This window comes from Ascaphus truei, chromosome 1, assembly GCF_040206685.1.
Source record: "Ascaphus truei isolate aAscTru1 chromosome 1, aAscTru1.hap1, whole genome shotgun sequence".
Taxonomy (NCBI): Eukaryota; Metazoa; Chordata; class Amphibia; order Anura; family Ascaphidae; genus Ascaphus; species Ascaphus truei.
In genome coordinates this window covers 455,218,079-455,238,294 of record NC_134483.1, presented here as the reverse complement: position 1 = coordinate 455,238,294, position 20,216 = coordinate 455,218,079, and the positions used below count along the sequence as shown (strand labels likewise).

Genomic DNA, 20,216 nt, shown 5'->3' with positions numbered 1-20,216 from the left:
TGGCTGACGCGTGCACCATGTGACGCGTCAGCACTGCAAAATACAAGGAACTGGTAGCTCCGGCAGGCTGACGCGTCACAGCACGTAGTCAGCTATGCAGTGAGGAGGGACTGGGACCAACTCGGGATGCTATCGGGAGATTGTGAGTAGCACGCGCGCAGCCGGACGCAGCGGGGCCTCAGCCTACGGCTGCGGCCAGGGTGACGCTGAGCGGGTTCTTTCACTCAGCGCGAACAAACTCACTGCTACAATGTGTTTGCACATGCGCGCACGGTGCTCATCTGCGTGCAAAGACAAGTACATTTGTTTCTGCCGCTCGCTGGCGCGTCGTGAGCGGTTCGCCCAATGAGGGCGAACCAGCTCCGTGACGTCATGGGTGCGTCCCCCCGAGCACACAACGGGCTGGCCACAAATCCACCATCAAAATGAGCGCCAGCGCGCTCTCGCTCACCCTGGCCGCAGCCTAACGCTCTGTGAAGTACACAGTGTGAGTCGATAGCCCTTTGATCTACAAAGAGCTCAGCTCTTTGGTGAGAAGGCAATTGTTTTTAGGCCTGAAACCAGGATAATAGTGAATGTCCACAGGTCTTAGCAGATATATTGTATATATATGTCTTTATTTATATAGCGCCATTAATGTACATAGCGCTTCACAGTAGTAATACACGTGGTAATCAAATAAATAACAGATAATATAAATAACAGATCATGGGAATAAGTGCTTTAGACATAAAAGTAACATTAAGGAAGATGAGTCCCTGGCCCAAGGAGCTTACAGTCTAATTATTTACTCTTGTGTGCCGGTGCTTGCCCCCATCATACCCTATCAATGTGACCTGAACCAGTATGGTTACTGAGACGGCTGTTTTTCTGCAGAGATTGCACTCTCTCTTTTTCCTTCATTATTATTTTATGAGCAGATACCGGGGTCTATGCTTAATTGAGTAAATATTTCTGCACCAGTTAAAAAGTCGTAGTGACAAATGTTGGCCTTCTTTTTTTTTTTTTTTTTTTTTTTTTTTTTTTTTAAATCTTCATACAGACATTTCATAGAGAAATGCTGGATAATTTATACATTTATGTTAACGAGGGAGCATAAAGGGCAACGGTAAAGGTCTAATTCCATTAATGGATGTATGATGCTGTTGCAATCAGAACAAATCACATTTCGGTGCCCCTATCAATATTTAATGTCTGTTTCATAATTTAACAGATTGTAATTGAATTTTAAGGATGAAAGCCATACTTTGATATGATCTTTTCATTAAGGGCTAGGCACCACCAAAATAAGGATATAGTGCAGCAGTGATCATGGCTGTTGAATGGTTTTATGGGATTTTTTTAAATAAATGAACATTGATTATTAATGGCCATTTTGTAATTGAATACTCGGCAATATGCAGCTATACCACTTTGCTGCTGGCAAAGGAAATATTGGTGTGGAAGTGGAAAACAATGAGTTTTTTCTTTATTATTTCAAATAAATTCATACACAGTGGGGCTTATGCAGAAAGCAACGCGAGTTACAGGGAAAACGGCAATAAAATAGCCACTGAATTGCCGTAAATTATGGCCGTATGCAGGAACCTGCGTTACCTCCTTTCATAGAAGTTTTGTAACGGCGGCAAAAATCAGCAACTTGCCAGCTTTTGGTGGAGACCTGAAACTCGCCATAGTATGCCACATAATGGCGCGTTCAAGCGCTTCGGTCCTACTGGAATTCCACGCTATATCAACATGGCGAGTTACAGGTTCTCGCCACGTGTTTGGCGAATTTTAAACTTCCGAAAACTGTTCATGGCGGATTTTATAAATCGCGCCATGTTCTCGGGAGGAAAAGGTTTTGTGCCGAGTTTTTTGGCCTGAAGATGGCGCGATTTCCATTTCTATCCTCTCTGCATAAGCCCCAGTGCCACAGAATGGAAATAATATACAAATTACTTTGCTGGAAGGTGGAGCAGTGTTTAAGTTGGGACATTGTTTTCTTTTGGGCTATCATTTTAAAATATAATTATGTAAAATCTATTTGGATTCTCATTCTTTGGCCTGAACCATAATTCTATCCTGACGATTGGCGGGAGGTAAGCTTCTGTTTTGAAATCATTGTTTAAAGCTGCAGTTCAGTCTTTTTTTTTTTTTTTTTTTACATTTATTTTTTTACTTCAATAGTTTTATGTGTGCAATCTCTAATTACCTAAAGAACAGTATAGCTGCAGGTCAATTCGTTTTCCATGTATTGATAGGTCGAAATTTGGTGACATATTAAAAGCTGGCATTTGTTTATAATCTGCTTGACTGGCAGTGGAAGCTCATGAATATTCATGAGCACTGCTGCATTGACAAGTGCTAGAGGGAGGGCAGGGGTGTGCCAGAGCTTGTGACAGGACATGAAGGGGCAGTGCCTTAGCAAATGGCTGTTAAAATAGAATACAAGAAAATTGGTCTTTCAAAGTTGTTTTTTTAAAAACAGAAAATGCTAAAAGTATTTTTTCTTACTACAGAACTGATTTATTAAAAAAAGAAAACATGCAGGATATTGACTGAACTGCAGCTTTAAGTTCACGATAAATATAACCTTTTTTTCCCCCTCCTTTCCATTTGATTTATTTCCATATGCATTAACTAATAATATGGAAACCAGACGAGTTGTTATAGCCAACACATCATATACCTTTTATGTTCTTGTTGATGTTGGATTGATTTTACTTCAAACCAGCCCTGTTCCTGGGATGGGAGGGAGGGAAATGTAGCACTAAAGAGGAAACCTTTTTGCGTCTGTTTCATGTACAGATGTAACCAACGTTATTGTGAACTTGTTGCAGCGGGACATGCACAGCACATCAGCATGGGAAGTATCTATTGTTTTGAATCAGCCACAGGCAAGAGATGGACAGGACTACAGCGGTATTTCCCAGAGGGAGTGTGCCAGCGGCTGCAATAACGTTGTCTTTGTTTGTGTTGCTGTATTTGTTTTACCGTGAATTTATGTACTGCGTATTATATTATCGTGTGTGTTTGTAGGACACGTCCAAGAACATAGCGTAACAAAATGCAATATACACAAACAAGATTAAAATAGTTTGCACTCACAATCTGTTTCCTTTATATAAAGCCTTTAGTGCAAAGATCCATAGCTGGGGGTGCGCGGGTGTTCACTCCGACACTTCCTTCTCAGGGAATCACTGAAGGTAGCTGGGGTGGTGTTGCAATGTTTGACGTGTGATGTTACTGCTATCACTCAAATCCAACGTGTTTCACCGTTCCTATGACTACTTCGTCAAGGTGAACGAGAGGCGAATCGTTAACGATATTGCACGTCATACATTGCAAAGCAAGCCAACTACCTTCAGTGATTTCCTGAGAAGGAAGCCTTGGAGTGAACACCAAGGCACATGCTGGCTGGAGCCCGGCATGGACACCCCACGCACCCCCAACTATTGATCTTCACACTTAAGGTTTTATACAAAGGAAACAGATTGTGGGTGCAAACTCTGTATATTTGAATCTTGTTTGTTTATATTAAATTGTGTTGAGCTATGTTCTTGGTCATTCTTTGCGCTTGTTTTACAGATTATACTTTGAATGGTAAAGAGGACCATAACGCATCAAGCAGTACGAATGACTGACATTTTATCCCAACATAAAAACAAGAGGCTTGCGTGCAAGCCTTGTTCTATTAGAGATACTGCGCGACTATATTTTACTCGCATGTAAATCTTCCCTACCAACATATACTGCTAGTATACTTGGTGGTGATTTGCTGTTGCATTCTTGTATGTATGTATGTATGTACACCACCACTCCCAGTTGAAGGCATCTGGCCGAAACGCGTAGGAGTGGGTGCTGTAGGCAGGATCCCCTGGTCTGTTCCCCCTAAGGGACACGTTACTTTGTTTTGAGCTATTGCTCCTTGCTTCCTCTACAGATTTTATGTGTGTTTGATGCCTAGGTGGTATGTGATTCAGGGTATGCAGCTTTTTGGAGTGTGCTTTTCCAAGCTTCATACCTATTGCTCTTATCACTGTACTGATGTACTCCATTTCCAGAGATTATTGCATATGATTCAATAGGAATGAGCATTGATATGATTTGATTACTTGGTTATTGCCACTCCTTTTTCATCTCAGCCCTTTCACTGCAGCACATAACCTCCCCTTGTTTGATATACTCAAGGGTACACACTTTTTCAATTTGGGACGTTTTGTCCATCTTTGAATTTATTATTAGAGGATGATTGTCAAGCTTTACGTACAGGGGATCTATGCCTGCTTTTAATTATTCTTTGCTTTCTTTTAGACTCTTTGTTCTGTGACAGTTCATTCAATAAAATTTGTATTTGCATATTGAATTGGTATACTAGAGTGCTATTATTTGGGGCTTTCTTTTTTCTTTTTTCTCGTATGTATGTATGTATTAAGATTTACTGTGTACCCGGTACGGTATTTCACGTATGGATTGTGTGTGGCATCCTGGGTGATGTACATTTTGTTTATTGTTTTTGTATCTCCCCGTGTTAGACCTTTTTTATTTTATAACAATAATTCTACTTCCTTCGTGGTCTTTGCTATGTGCCCCCCCCTTTTTTTGTGTTTTGTTTATATACCGGTAAATAAGGATATTTTTATTATTTACTTTGCTGTAATATGACGGATGAATATTCTGTGTGATTACTTTTTACACACAGCCTATTCTCCGTGTGTGCCTCATGCTTTGTAGAAGGTTCCGAGCTTTTCTCTTGAGTGTTTGTAGTGGGTTTAAATCCTGATTAATATAACACTGCCTTGCTGAGTGTAATGAGCTATTAAATCACAATCAGTGACACTTTATACATTTCATTTTTTATTGTACGCGTTTATAAGATGGTAAATTATTCAGGACCAAGTTCTCCACCCGAAACCTAACCATCATTTTGCTCTTCTCACACTCCATTGCAATGCTTTATTAAATCCATCCACTAGCAGAGGCATATAATCAACGCAAGGTGTGCAGAGCACATGATGAAATCTTATCCCTATAATGTCCCTATTTTTGTGAATAGCTGGAGTTGTCAGGAGATCATGCAGCTTCCATCAGGAACCAGAGTATGGAATGAATGCAGTGTAGCCTCCTGGAATAACCTCAATTACAAGGCCAACAAAAATGTGATTTGGAGCATGTGTTCACAGAACAAACCAGATACTGTATATTCAAAGCGTCCTATGGTATTTGTAAGTTGGCTAACTCCAAGGCATGAACAAATGAATTCTGGTGCATTAGCCATGTTTCAAGCACGATTGTGTTTTCCAGTAGACCCTGTTCATATCTGTTTCACTGCTTTAGTGGAGCAAAACAAGAACCATGCTCATGCTTGGTATTCTGTGAAGCAATCTTCCCCCTGCTCAGGGAATAGATTTAAACACCATTTATTTCAATGAGGCTTAGCCCCTTCAGTGCTGCCAGATCGTTTCAGCATTGAAGGGGCCAAATATTCCCACGCAGAGGAAAACAGTCACAGAAGCTTTAATAAGGGTCAATGGTCTGCAATGGATAAACACAGGACGTGCCAGTCTGGAAACTGTGCCTGTTCTGTTCTATTATACAGAATGGAAGCCAAGTGTGAAACAGATATAGAACTCATTTTTCCTAGTATTATGTATATTAATCATTCTGGGGTTTAGCAGTTATAGCAAAGAAGTGTTGGGAACTCACAATGTTGAAATTTGCTGATTTTGATCGGTACAACTTTAAATATAAATAATTAAATGAAATATTTGTGCATTTTTGGGCGTCTTCGGCACATTTATCCTAGACTTTTATAGTATTACCACATTGTTTTCAATTCATTTATGAGTTGTATTATCCTTATATAAATAGCAAGAGGTTTACATGGCAGATTCGCACCTGCAAATTAGCGTTCATGCCACCTACTCCGCTAATGTTATGAAAATGTGTACTTGGGTAACCCATCTGCCTGATTAATTTGACCAGAGGCGGCCAGATTTTCACTATAGTAGGAAATCCTGAGCTTTATTTAGAGTAAGGTGTGAGAGAAATGAAAATCCCTAACCCCCTTACATTCACAATGAAGCCTGCACTGAGATACAGTATAGGAGGGCAGGAGGAATAGCTTCTGTGTCATCCAGACCTAAGGGAGAGGGAGGTATCAACCCAGAAAAGATGCCTACTGCCATCCTACTGTATATCTCTGTGCAGGCGACTACTTCATTGTGAATATAAGGGACATAGATAAAAGGGGATGGGTTCAAATTCACAGCCACTTGTCATTTTAGCCTCAGCGTTACCGAACTAAACTTTTGAACCCACAGCCCATGTACAAGATATCCCCCGTCCTTTGCTTGTTTTCTAGGACACTGCTTGCCGGCTGCTCACTTACTACCTATTATTGGAGGGCAGCAGCTGTTTCCTCACACTGTCCAACTGCAGCTAGATAATTGCAATGGCATTAAGTGCACTAATTATAATATTAACGGTAGCACAGGTTCTTTTAGGGACTTTTGGGCCTTTTATAGGTTATCATTCAAAATATTGGGCTTCCCTCTCAGTAAACTCCCCTTAAAAAATCCTGTTGACGACCCCTCCAGGCTGTGTTTATTTCTGGGCTCCCTGCAAAGTCTTGGCCCGCCATGGAAATGAATGCGCTCTAATTGGTAATAAGAGGCACGGAGACCGTATAAACAGACGAGGTGCTCTTGCGGGATCCAATAAAGTGTATCTTGTTTTGCTAATAAATGTAGCTTGTGGAGATGAACTGGGTCAACACAATAAGACTGTAGAGTGTTTTTTTGGGGGGGATGAGGAGCTTTTTAGCATGAGCTGCTTTTTTGGGGCAAATGGTCATTATGTAAACAGCATAAATGCTGATATTAAGAAAATGTATGGTGAGGGATTAGTAAATTAGTCTATCTACACAGTTTATTCAATCCACGTACATTGCAAATCGCCCCCAGAGGTTGCAGTTTCCTTACAGATCCAACCAAATTCTTGTGCAACAACTGAAAACACAACCAGAAGTGCAAAGCCTTCCCTTGGGGTTATATCGTGTAAAGCTTAAGAGTAGATAGCGCACTCGCAACGTTTAGTACTGCATATCACAAGGTGACTGGGCGAGGTACAGTATCCCTGCAGTCGCCCAGCGTCGCTACAAAAGCCGCTCCCGTTCCACATGTCCGTGTCACTAGACTAGTGCTGTACCCAGGCGCTCTTACGAGATCCTCGCTGCGGCTGCACCAATCCCTCTCAATATCAATCTACTGCACCGACACACTTTATTCGAGCAAATACCCGGTATGTACCTGGCAGATACCTGGAATGCGCCGCTCCTCACCTCTGACAAGCCCCGTTGCGTTTGCCTTCCCAGCCTGGGTTCATGCCTGGCTGACGGGCGGCTGATCTGTTAAATGATAATGATTAGGATTTAATAGGCTGCAATGCTTCGCGTGTCTACCAGATGGCATAAATTCATGAATTGTAATGCAGTATATATATATATACTGTGCAGTATTGCAGCCAGCGGGAATAAAATGCTTCAATCCCTGCCTGGAAAATACCTCAATGCACTCGGGCAGAAAACAGTCACAAACCTCAATACACCCGGGTATACCCGAATTCGTGGGACTAGCCGAGCTCGAATAAAGTGTGTCGCCAGTGTATGGGAGGCTTTGCGCTTACTCTGTTATCAGTAGAGGCTGCCGTGTTGCTGAAGTAGTTTGCAGGTGGAAGCATTGGCTCTGTACATATTGAGTTTTTAGAATTTGCATGTTTATGGAGCTCTTCACTGAATTATTAAAAGCACTCGTCCTGCCAGAATACTACATTGTACAGGATCGGCAACAGCATTTTATCAGCTCCATGCCCTCCCTGGTTCCCGAGATACTTGCTGGTGGTCTTGTTGGGGATTGAAATGGCCTCGTTCCAGTCTCCTACGGGCCTGGGAAATTGGCCATTTTGATTTTCCTCCAGGGAGCAGTAACACCAGTACAAATAGCACGGTTCCACTCAGGGCTCCCCTGTATCCCGTCCTGTGTGTAAAATACGCGCTAGCCCTGCAATAGTTGGTATGAGATGTGGTAGCCATGTATGTATACTTATGTTACCAGGGTAACATTATCTATTGTTCAGTTTGCAGCTCAAACGGCTGGGAACATTGGCAACAAATTATCACAAAAAGGAAAGTGTTGTAAATATCTTGCACTGCTGAAGCCTTCTATACAAAATCAAAGGATGCTCAGTATATTGAAACGCCTTAAAATGGCATTAATAGATGAATTAAAAAAACAAAAAACTATCTAATACTACAGATTATTTTTTTTTTTATATAAATCAGACCCTATAAGATTTCAGGTTTTGCTGCTTTAAGTAATACAGTATGTGGTGCCTTTATTTGGACTAGCGGGAGCCTTTTCTCAGGTCAAGCAGTACTAGTCTAAAAAAACATGACATTGGAGATGAGTTCTCAATAGCTTGTATGTAACATTGTGTGAGTATTCCGCCTCCTTGTGCTGGATAATAATAATGCAGCAGCAGCTCTTTTCAGCGCAGGGAAGGTCTTTCCCAGCTTATTCAATATGGGCCAATGAGTAATTGAACTTCATGAAGAGTAGGGATGGGATATTAAGACCTAGCGCACACGGCCTTTTCAGGAGAAAAAAAGGCCCCCTAGGAATGTCTGCGTTTAACCAGAGATACTTCGCTTCAATACCATTTTCTGTATATCTTTTTATCTTTATAGATCAGGAATTTAAGACAAACTCAAAAACTGAGGCTCAGTGCAGTGGCCTTTTACAGCACAGAAGCGCCCTCCAGTGGTAAGTCTGATGTACAGCATGCATGTGGAAAACAGGATGCATGTATAAAAGTGTAAGGATAGTATTCCAGATATTTGTATATGCATAATGTATGGCCTCTACTCCTCTGTAAATGGAAATCGGCAGGCCCAGGCTATCCAAACCTATTGTTATGAAAATCAATGTTTAGGAGAGGTCCTCCTTAAGGAAGTTTCTTGTTGTGGATGTTTCGTACAATTTTTATTCTCGGCTCATAACTAGAATAATTGATTTGTACACAGATCAGAGGGATCCAAATAAATCACTGACTCCTGACAATAAACATGGCATCTAACTGCCACCGATAATCCCTAAATCCCTCTCCTTACTCTCAAACATTACTCGGAAAAAAACGTGTCATATCTGGCGTGCGTCTATGTATTGGATATATCATGTGCTACATCTTACCCGAGGAGCAGGGGTTTTATTTGGGAAGCTAGGGGAACTCTTTTGATAATAGGCTTTTGGTGGTAATGGATATTTCATCATTGCATACCAATATCGCTAATGGAACGGGACTGACCGGACTTCGTTATTATTTTGTTTTAAACAAGGACATTCTAGACACCCCCATCAGAATATTTCGTGGCCTTACTACAGTTGGTGGTGGAGAGAGACAATTTCGGATTTGAGGCACTGCGATGGGGAGCTCCGACGCACTATCATACATTAACCACTGTTTGGGGTATCTAGAGGAACGTTACATTTATAATAATGACCTTGTGTGCGACGTCACCACTTGGTGGCGCTACGTAGGCACCATTATTTATTTGATATATTTATGGTGTGGCGTTGCCCCCTTACGTCACTTAATGGGCTGAAGGAGTGGCTCAGTGAGTAAGGACACTGACTAAACAACGAACCTGGTTCAATTCCCGGTGTCGGCTCCTTGTGACCTTGGGCAAGTCACTTTATCTCCCTGTGCCCCAGGCACCAAAAACATCGATTGGAAGCTCATCTGGGCAGGGGCTGTTTCTGTAACAATCCTACGGGCCATGTACCGTGCACTATACTGTAATTGTGAAGCGCTTTGAGTCCCATTGGGAGAAAAGCACTACTGTATATAAAATCAAGTTATTACGTTTATCACTTATCATTTCGATTGGTGTCAAAATTATATTTAACCCAGAGATAAGTATGGTCAACCTTCTTGATGTGCATATTACCTGTATACAGTGTAGTTTATATACAACCCTATATAAAAAGCCAACAGACCGTAATACGACACCACGAGCCGACCACTTTCCATCAAGGTTAATAGAAGGATTATCCATTTCACAATACCATCGCATATTAGTAGAGGCCTAATAGACCGTTTAATTGACAGAAATTACTAACAGATTCCTGGAGAGGGGCGATAATTCGAAGATAAATCCTTTTGAAAAGGCCAAGTTCCAAACACCGAAAACCACTTTTAAAAGAAAACAGAATTCCATTTGTACAACATTACACCAACGCAGTAACTTGAGTAACAAAAAGGGTCAGAAACAATTGGCATATTATCCAAGCGGCAATTTGCGGGACATATTGGTTAGAGCAAAGTCTTGTGATAAATGTAAAGAGAAAATGCAACCCATTTCCAGCAGGGTGGGTTTCTGGTGTAAAAATGGTGATCTATGTAATTCATGAATAATTGGTAGAACCTTCAATCATCCATACACAGGCAAAAGTTGCAATATGCAACATCGTGTTCTGTTTCACTACACATGTATTTATTTATTTTTATTTATAAAATGTTTTACCAGGAAGTAAAGTGATCACTACGTAAAACTAGCAGCGCTATACAAGAACATGCTATTATTATTATTATTATTATTATTATTTAGTGCCACTTCTTCATTTACCTTTTTACCAGGAAGTAATACATTGAAGGCTACCTCTTGTTTTCAAGCATGTCCTGGGCACAGAGCCATGGTGACATATATGGTTACATTAAATGAACCGGTTTATACATTATATACAAGACATTGCATGCACAGTTAAAAATAATATGTTATAGGCGTATTTAACAGTTACAGATCAGATTCAAATTTGAGACAGCTTTTGTTTTGAAAGAACTTAGACTGGTGGCGGCTGTGAGAGTCTCCGGTAGACTGTTCCAGTAATGGGTGCACGGTAAGAGGAGGAGGAGGAGCGGCCGCATCCTTTGTTGAACCTTGGGATTGGCCCTTAGCTGTCCACTCACCCATTCAAGTACACATAAGAACACTAATGATATAGGTTATCATATTTGTAATAGATGTACAGCCTGCCGATACGGTGCCAAAAGCGCTTCATTTATTACCAATGTAACATCCAGAACATACAACATTTCATCACACATAAGTTGTAATAGTTCTTTCGTCATATACCTTTTAGAATGTCCTTGTGGTCTGCAGTATGTGGGTATGACAACAAGAAGTATCAAAAGAAGGCTGTATGAACATATCTACAATATCAAACGAGGTCTGGTTATCCATAACGTATCTAATGATTTCCTTCAAGTGCATGGACAGAATCCGAGAGATCTCACTTGCAAGGCCATTGAGGCACCCATACCACACTGGCGAGGTGGTAATTCAGTTTGTCTTCTCTCAAGAAGAAAGTCATTCTGAATCTATCAGCTTCGTACATTAACGTCATTGGGCTTGAATGTCGAATTTGATCTCAAAGCCTTCTTGGGAGAAGACCAACACCAATACTTTGCTTTTTGATGTGAAGTGGTATTTCTTTTTGCCTCCTTTTTCCAGATTTTCACACGTGTACTTTAGAGTAGTGTGGCTCTATATAAATTAAGATGATTATTTCGTCATCTTCATATACAGTTCAGTGTCTAAGAGCGGGATTCCTAACTGTGGAACAATAAATCAAAAGAGATGATGTAGTCCTGATTTATCGATCTATGTATGGATTAAAAAAAAATATCTGTTTATACCGCTCTATAGAATGTACATCAAAGGCCCTGATAGATTAATTTCTATATATTCATATATGTAGGGTCTATGAGTTCATCTAATTGTAAAGGAAAAAATATCTAACACTACTATGGAATATCATATGTGTCATGTTAATGAATGGTTGTTTAATGTTTTTTGTGTTATGTATGTATATATTTATGTATGTTTATTTTGTTTGTAGAAGCCCAGTGATTTTTTAGTATTATCGTATAGAGCAGCCATAGCTATTGCGCATGTGCAGACAGCAGCACAGGGGAACCAAATAAATCACAATCCAGGACTATTTAAAAATGGACACTGCTTATCAGCATCACTACACCCCTGACGAAGAGAGACTGACCTTCGAAACGCATAGGGTTAATCCTATTACTTCTGCAGCAGCCCATGTCTCAATAGCGCATCAGAGCAGAGACCATAGACCGAAGGCAGCGATTTGGCTTATACCGGAACCGGCATCCTTTCCAGCATCCCGCGACAACTGTGAGTCAGCGGAGAGTGAGAGCAGACAGCGGTGCACTCCAACACAAGCACAGACTCGGCGCAGCCCGGCATGGGAGACATCAAACGACGGTGACCATCGGCGGTGTATGCTACGGACCAGGGGGCAGTCCGGCGACGGCAATCATCTAGTAGCGGACGTGCCACGAGTGAGAGGGGATACTCTGACATTATCCACCGCCTGCTAACACCTTCCATCTTGTAAGTAGGGAATTCAGCTAGTGCAGAAGAGTACTATTGGATTCTTGTATGGACTCAGTTTCCATTTGCTTTATATATATTTTTTAATAAATGATTTTTTTTATTCAGTGTCAATCACCTGTCTTGTGTCTGAGGCTTCTACTTAGTTTATTTTATTTTCATTTATTATTTATTGTTTGTTGTGTGTCACATTTAACTTACAATATTATGCTGTGTGTGTTTTTTCTTTCATTGCATGCACTCGATATATAACTGCACTACAAGGACATTTGTCGTGTCACACCAATACTCTTATTCCGCAGCATGGGTATCACAGAGTTTTAAGAACTCTATTTGGAAATAGAGTACAGAATCGGGGTTAAGTATCAAGTCGATTCTGTACCAAGGACAGTTGGTAAGATCAGCAAGAAACGGTTGTGGATTAGTTTCTTAATGTTCTAGTGAGTAGAACTTTCAGGCTTGGTTTGAGTGGTCTGATTTTCCTTACAAAGTACACAATTGCATGGTCACTGAAAAATGTGAGGTGGAATGCCAGAGGATCGGTTTCTGTTGGAACTAGAAGATAAAATCCAAAGTGGTTTTGAGATTTTAGGTTTGTTAGTTGGATTAGGTTTTGTGACTCAAGTTGTGTCTGGGTTTTGTTGTTTTTTAGGGTCAAGCCAATTGAGGTTGAAATCCCCAAGACCCAACAGCTCACACTTTTTCCATTCGGAGAGGAAATTGAGCCAAGACAGTGAGTGATATCAGTCAGGGAATGTTGTGGGGCTTTAGGGGGCGGTAGATGCCAGCAATAAGAATGGGCTTAGAGAAAGGAAGGCACATTTTGACCACTACGATTTTAAAATAGGGTGGATTTGGGGGCAATTTAGCAGTGCAAATTGTAAGGAGTTTTGAATATAAAGTAACACTCCTCTCTTTTTACCTATCTTTCCTAGAAATGGAGTATCCCTTAATGGCGATATTTGCATCGTAGGTTTTAGGAGTTAGCCATGTTTCTGTGAGAAGGATGGCTTCGGGTTTATGCATAAGGCACCATGCCCTTAGTTCATCCAGTTTGGACAACAGATAGCCCCTTTCAAATTCCAAAAAGGACTTTCTCAGGGGTCTGGGACAGCGTTGAAAAGGTAGGGCCTGGGTTCAGTTCAATATCCCCTGCTAAAGTGAGTAACAAAATATGGTAAATACAAATGTGAGTCATTGTTTGCAGGTTTTAAGTTGTTGTGATGTTTGCATTAGAGTGAGTTGTGGTTGGTGTACTCGTTTTCAGAGTTCTCCACCAACATTTAAGTTGATAATTTTGAGTAGTCCAGTGGGTATGATGTTGGGCAGAAGGGAGGAGTTTGTAGTGGATAAAGAGTAACTTTTCCACGAGGCCACAGTAAATAGCAGACTTGAGGTAAGTAGCAGGTTCATTATCACAATGGTAGGTAACTTTGCATGCAGCGGTGGTATGTCCAGTTAGTGTGCGCATTGAGCAGATAAGTACCTTTTACTTGCCACTGAAAGCGTGCTGCATTTGCCATGCTAAAGTCTGTTCAGGGATTTGGGGGATGGGAGAGGAAGTTGTGTGCAGATAAGTGTTGGGAGAGACTTCAGTAAATAAAGTGTACAGGGGCGCCAATTATGCAGGCTAACAAGCGTGAGATAATAGCATGGTCAGAGGAGCTCACGGTTTGTGGCCTTGTGTAGAAGAGTTTGCAGAAGTCTCCAGTCGACCTCTCGTACAACTACAGTCTAACTACATATTCACTTAAAGATTTTCACTTTTACCATTGCGTGTATATGCCGAAATGTCCGTGTAGCAAGATATACATGGGGAAACCACTTGACTGTAAATCTGAATTTGAATAGAACATAACATCAAATGCTCTAGAGTACGCAACGAGGAAGGGACGTTAAAACAAGATGGGAATCCAGCAACACTCCATTTTGTTAATGAAAATCCTCCTGTGTGTTCCCTATAGGGATGCTTATCGACCAAGTGCAACCCCTTGGTAGCGGTGGTGACAGATTTTATTACAGCGCGAGTCATACTGGATTTTTGAACTGGATGCTCTTATCCCCAAAGGCATGAACACAAGTCTAAGCTGCTTTCCTGGAACTGTTTGTGATTGGCAATTATGCTATTATTGATATATCTAGCTGGTATAATTGGTTTGTGCTATTACCAACAGCACTAAGTGGTGCTCCAAGAACTAGATTGTCTATCCCTTGAGTTCAGACACATGGTAACATTTTCCTGTCTTGCCTTCAAATAGTTTCTGAACAAGCTATCCGCCTTTCTGAACAAGCTCCTCACCCCTACCCCATACAGCACTTATCTGAGATCTGACTCCAAAAGATGTCACGGTCCAATGGTTCAACAAGAAATTCGTCCGCTCCTCTTATCGTGCCCCTCACAACTGGAACAATCTACCTGAGATTCTCATAGCCGCCACCAGTCTAAGATATTTCAAGACTTCAGCTGTCTCACATTTTAATCTGGCTTGTAACTGTTACATATGCCTATAACATATAAAGATAATATATGTTCATGCAATGTCTTTAAATATAATGTATAACCCTGTTCATTTAATGTAACTATACATTTTATGTATTTGTAACCAGGTATTTGCCATTAGAACTCTGTGACCAGGACACTTTAAAACAAGAGGTAACGCTCAATGTATTACTTCCTGGTAAAACATTTTATAAGTAAATAAACTGAGAAAGTTTACATGGACGTTGCTGGATCAATAATATACACATCTGTCAACATGGGATTCTTACTGTATTCTCAGGTGCGTGAGTGCGCCTGCCCATGACAGGGGTGGGAAATCTAGACTTAATCCTTGACTTGGTGAACCAACAATTTGTTACTACAGGACGAAGCTGGCCTAGGCGGCTATAAGTGGGAAGTGGCTCCCCTGCGTTACACACGTTTGTCAGTTCCTTGATCTATATTATTAACTGTGTTTCCATAAATCAAGAACAAAGCACATATCTGTGTGTTTTTTCATATGACAGTAATAGCCTCTGTAACCCCCATTCAGCTATGGTCGATAGCGCCTTGTTTTTAGTACCACAAAGGCCTTTTGTCCTTGGGTAAGAATGTAGATTATACATTGTCACATGCTGTACATATAAAAATAAGAAAAAAGGGGGAATGTAGCATTGCTGCTTTTAACGTGTTTTTTTTTTTTAAACATTTATTTTCTTTTATATGCCATCCGGACTATTTTTAGCTCTGGGGAGCCCCTGGACCCTGAGACACTTACTAGTGAAAGGTGTTAATTCCTGGGTTTTTAAATATCCAGCGCAATGACTTCTTTTGTTCAAACCGCCATTTTGTTTCTCCTGGACATAAAGGCCGGCACTTTCTCCAGTAACGATCTTTGGAACCAGATGGTACAACTGGAGTTGAACTGTGCCTGCTTCACCTCCTGTAAAAAAACATTGATCCACACCTTGTTGATATTTCAGTCCCATTTATAATCATTTCAGAATATATTTCAATATGAAATCTCAAAATATCTAATGTTCATTTGGAATTCATGTATTATTGGTGCAGTACATGCAATAACCTAATTCTCAAGCTTAATTGTTGGATTATCATTTATTTTATTAGTAATTAAAAAAAAAACAGTTGCAGGTCCCTCTGACAGAAATGGGATTCATTTCTGGTGACGCGTGGATTATTTGGGAAGTTTGGTCGCCTCATTCGAGTTGCAAGCCAGAAGTAAAAAATTGTAATTTCAAGTTTTATTCTTGTATTTTGTACACCAGATGTGAGTGTTCACTACAGCCACGGACTCCCTGTGATAACAGTCATATTGCCCTCTCGAAATGAGCGCTGCAAGTTCATCGTCAAACCCATGACAACAACAGTGGGCAACTTTTTGAGGGATGTTCAGAAGGAAGACGGAGGCATTGACGTGGCGGCTGCCATATCTACAGGTACTTATTTCCTTCCTTCCTGTTCTGTTGTCCGCTGAGGGGTCGTGTGATACGCATGGTTGCCAGTGATTGCTGTGATGACACAAGGATGTATCGCTGGTCTTTTTTTCCCCACACCCAGAGTACCACTACATTTTTTATTTTTTATTTTTAATTTAAGAGTTTTATTTTTGTAGATCTCGTCCTATTTCTACACTATATAAATATTCAAATTTCTAAAATAATGTCCAAATGTTTACGAGATGTAAGTCCTTTTAACATATATTTATGTTGGCCATATTTTTTAAGCAGTGCTACTCCGTAAGACACCTTCCAGCACATCTTGGTAAAAAATACACTCTCCCAAATGTTTTTCGTCACCAGAAGGTGTCTTTTGGGGTGGCTCTCCGTAAATATGGGCGTAATGTTTTATGCATGTATGATTTGGGAGCATGAAGTTGTATTCAACATACAAACATGGGCCTATATTTTACCGTGCCGTTATTTGCAGGTTAATAATACTAGAGAAGCGGAAATTCTTTTTCCTGTATTGAGGTTTAACAAAAGTACTGGTCCAAGAACATTCTGCTCACGGTTCTTTAGCTGGATTATTAGATCATAGTTAAAAAATAAATAGAGCAGCATCTGGTTGTTTCTTAGGCCTGGACACATCAAGCTCCAGTAAGCTAAAAATGCGGTATTAGTGGCAAAAAAAACCCCCATCTTGTTCTTATGGTGCAGTACGCCAATGTTGTTGTACCGCTAAAAAGAACGCTTTTTTTTTTTACCACGGCCGTTTCAAATATCAGGACTGACATCAAAATGACTAAATACCTCAGTTTAAGTCCTGTTCATTCCATACATCAAGTCCCGATATTTATTGGAAGCGTGGTAAATAGCGCAATTTTTTTATAACTTACTCCAGACTGGCGTTGGCCCTATCTTGGGGTTAACCCCATGTTTGCCTTAGTGGCAAGTAGAGCATTGCACGGTTTCTAAGGGGTGTGTTAGCCGCTATGAGGTATACCTTGGTAGACACGGGCATCAAAGGGGTTAATGTTGGAATTTTACTTGGTGCTTAGAATCTCCTAATCTGATTGGCTCGGGGGTTTATAATACTTCTGAGTTTCATTCACAAAACCCTGCAGCCAATCCGGGTATAGGAGTTTCCTAACCAGTCAATCAGAGCAATGCTGGTCTTGTGAAGCTGGGCAAGTGGGGGTGCTGAATCTGCCCAGGGCATGTGCAAGGTTGCCACCTCGGCCACATGCTGTGTTGGGCTACTCCAAGTCTGGTGGGGCAAATGGAAATTCGGAGAACTTCCATTCATCCCAGGACGTGGGTACTCTTCCCTCCTGCCCAAATGGTCTCGACACCTCAGACATCCTCTGTGGCTTTCATCTCCGATGTCCTGTCAGACTTACTGGCACCACGTTGGTAGCCCAAGTGCCCGGTCAGAACATTGGTTCTGAAAGTCCCAACTCATTTACTGTGCACAAAGCATATCTGTACTTAACACACTTTGTTAATAAAATATACACTTTAACAAAGTATTTCTGGTATGGGAAATAGAATAAAAAGCTGCACTTTATTTTTCACTAGCCATATTCCCCACACACTATTGCATAAACTTATTATGGATTCTAAGAATCCCCTCACAACCTTATATGTATGGTTGGAGCACCTCAGAACCCCTATACCGGTTCTGGGTGACCTGGGCATTTACTGGGTATCCCCATTAACCTAGGGGACCCCTTGACTGGGACACCTCACATCCCTATGCCCCGTTTACCTTTTTTGGTCTGTGCTCAAGCGGGGAACCCTTAGTGGTGAGTCGCGAAAGCGTTTTCAAGGGGAGGTATTGCAGGGACAATGTGCCTACATGTATCCAGGAATCAAAGCATGTAGAAGAAGGAGGAGCACAGCCATCCGCATCCAAGGTGCAAAAATGAATTCGGGCAAATCCAAATGAAATAAAAATGTAGTAATTTATTGAATCAGCTTAACAATGGGGTAGGAAAACGCAGCAACGCTTTTTGTCCCACAGGACTTGCTCAAGGTGTGGGGAGACAGATACAGACATACTATTTAACAGCAAATTTTCGCGCCACAACCGGCCTATGGTGACGTCATCACTGCGCGTCCAACTCACTGCGCGTCAGTGAGGTTCCACTCGTATAGGGCAATGGAATCAGCTAACATAACATAACATTGAATGAATAAACTTTAATCATACAAACAAACAATAAAGAATCCATATTCCGTAACACAAAAATGAAAAATTGAGTATAAACCAACAGGGATGTATACTGCTTATATAAACCTGGTGGAACCACAAAGGATGTATCATATAACTAGAAAAAACATATGATACTACAAATACTAATAAACAGACATTAATGAAATGTAAAGAGTAATACCAAATCCCTCAGTCACATTAAATGTATGTTAGTTCTGGTGTATAATATCCAAATTAATGATTATCTGGATACACAAAGAGCCTATATGAATTGGTATAAGTGAGCACATTTTAAAGAAGGCAAAAAGTCATGATACTGTATATACAAATTTACCTAAATGTGCTCACTTATACCAATTCATATAGGCTCTTTGTGTATACAATAGGATATATGATTTGTTCCATGTCATTTAGGTTCTGATGAATTATAGATATTATATGATCTGATGAGGACATTCCTTAATGAGATCCATGATTCTTATTGTGGATAAGATTTGGTTCATTCCTACAGTATGTATATATACTTTGTTTCTATTTTGTAATTCTAATTTTAATACTAACTCTTTCACTTATATTTTTTTGTGCAGTTTCTGTATGGGACGGTTATATATATATGTTTATGTATTGTTAAATATGTAACTGGACACATCTTACTATAGGATCTTTATAGGTCAGTCCAGTTTCTCTCTCTCTATATATAGACACATATATACCTCCCTTGTTTATGTAGGAAAGAGGGTTATTATACCTGAAGTGGATCCAGATAATCATTCATTTGGATATTATACACCAGAACTAACATACATTTAATGTGACTGAGGGATTTGGTATTACTCTTTACATTTCATTAATGTCTGTTTATTAGTATTTGTAGTATCTGGTGTATCATATGTTTTTTCTAGTTATATGATACATCCTTTGTGGTTCCACCAGGTTTATATAAGCAGTATAGATCCTTGATGGTTTATACTCAATTTTTAATTTTTGTGTTACGGAATATGGATTCTTTATTGTTTGTGTTTGTATGATTAAAGTTTTCTCATTCAATGTTATGTTATGTTGGCTGATCCCATTTCCCTATGCGAGTGGAACCTCACTGATGCGACTCAGTTCCGGGACGCGCAGTGATGACGTCACTATAGGCCGGTTTTGGCGCGAAAATTTGCTGTTAAATAGTATGTTTGTATCTGTCTCCCCACACCTTGAGAAAGTCCTGCTGGACGAAACGCGTTGGTGCGTTTTCCTACCCCATTGTTAAGCTGATTCAATAAATTACTACATTTTTATTTCATTTGGAGTTGCCCAAATTCATTTCTGCCCCTTGGATGCGGATGGTTGTGCTCCTTCTTCTCCATGCTTTGATCTACATTCCTGAGGACTGCACGCTGAAGAATCTATCCTATCCGGAACGCACAGTCAGGTAAAGGGCATTAGCCCTTCTGTTATTATTACCTTTCTAGTGTTGGATTGTTCATGTATCATACCCCATGGGTTGGTGCTGTTTCACTAGGGACTGTCTTATGTGGTAGCTGTGTGGGCACCACTAGGTCCCCACTTCTCCCTGGGGTGATTATCTCTCTAACTATACAGTTGTTCTGGACACTG

The 20,216-nt window shown here is 40.6% G+C and overlaps 1 protein-coding gene across 2 annotated transcripts in view; it reads left to right on the top strand.

Annotated features, from left to right (window-relative positions):
- Nucleotides 1–20,216, top strand: part of MCUB (mitochondrial calcium uniporter dominant negative subunit beta) — a 79,810-nt gene that overhangs the window by 41,674 nt on the left and 17,920 nt on the right. For both annotated transcript variants that reach the window (XM_075565118.1, XM_075565126.1), the window contains 2 exons: nt 8,729–8,804; nt 16,223–16,393. In XM_075565118.1, the coding sequence (XP_075421233.1) occupies nt 8,729–8,804; nt 16,223–16,393 (247 nt within the window). The remainder of the gene's footprint in view (nt 1–8,728; nt 8,805–16,222; nt 16,394–20,216) is intronic.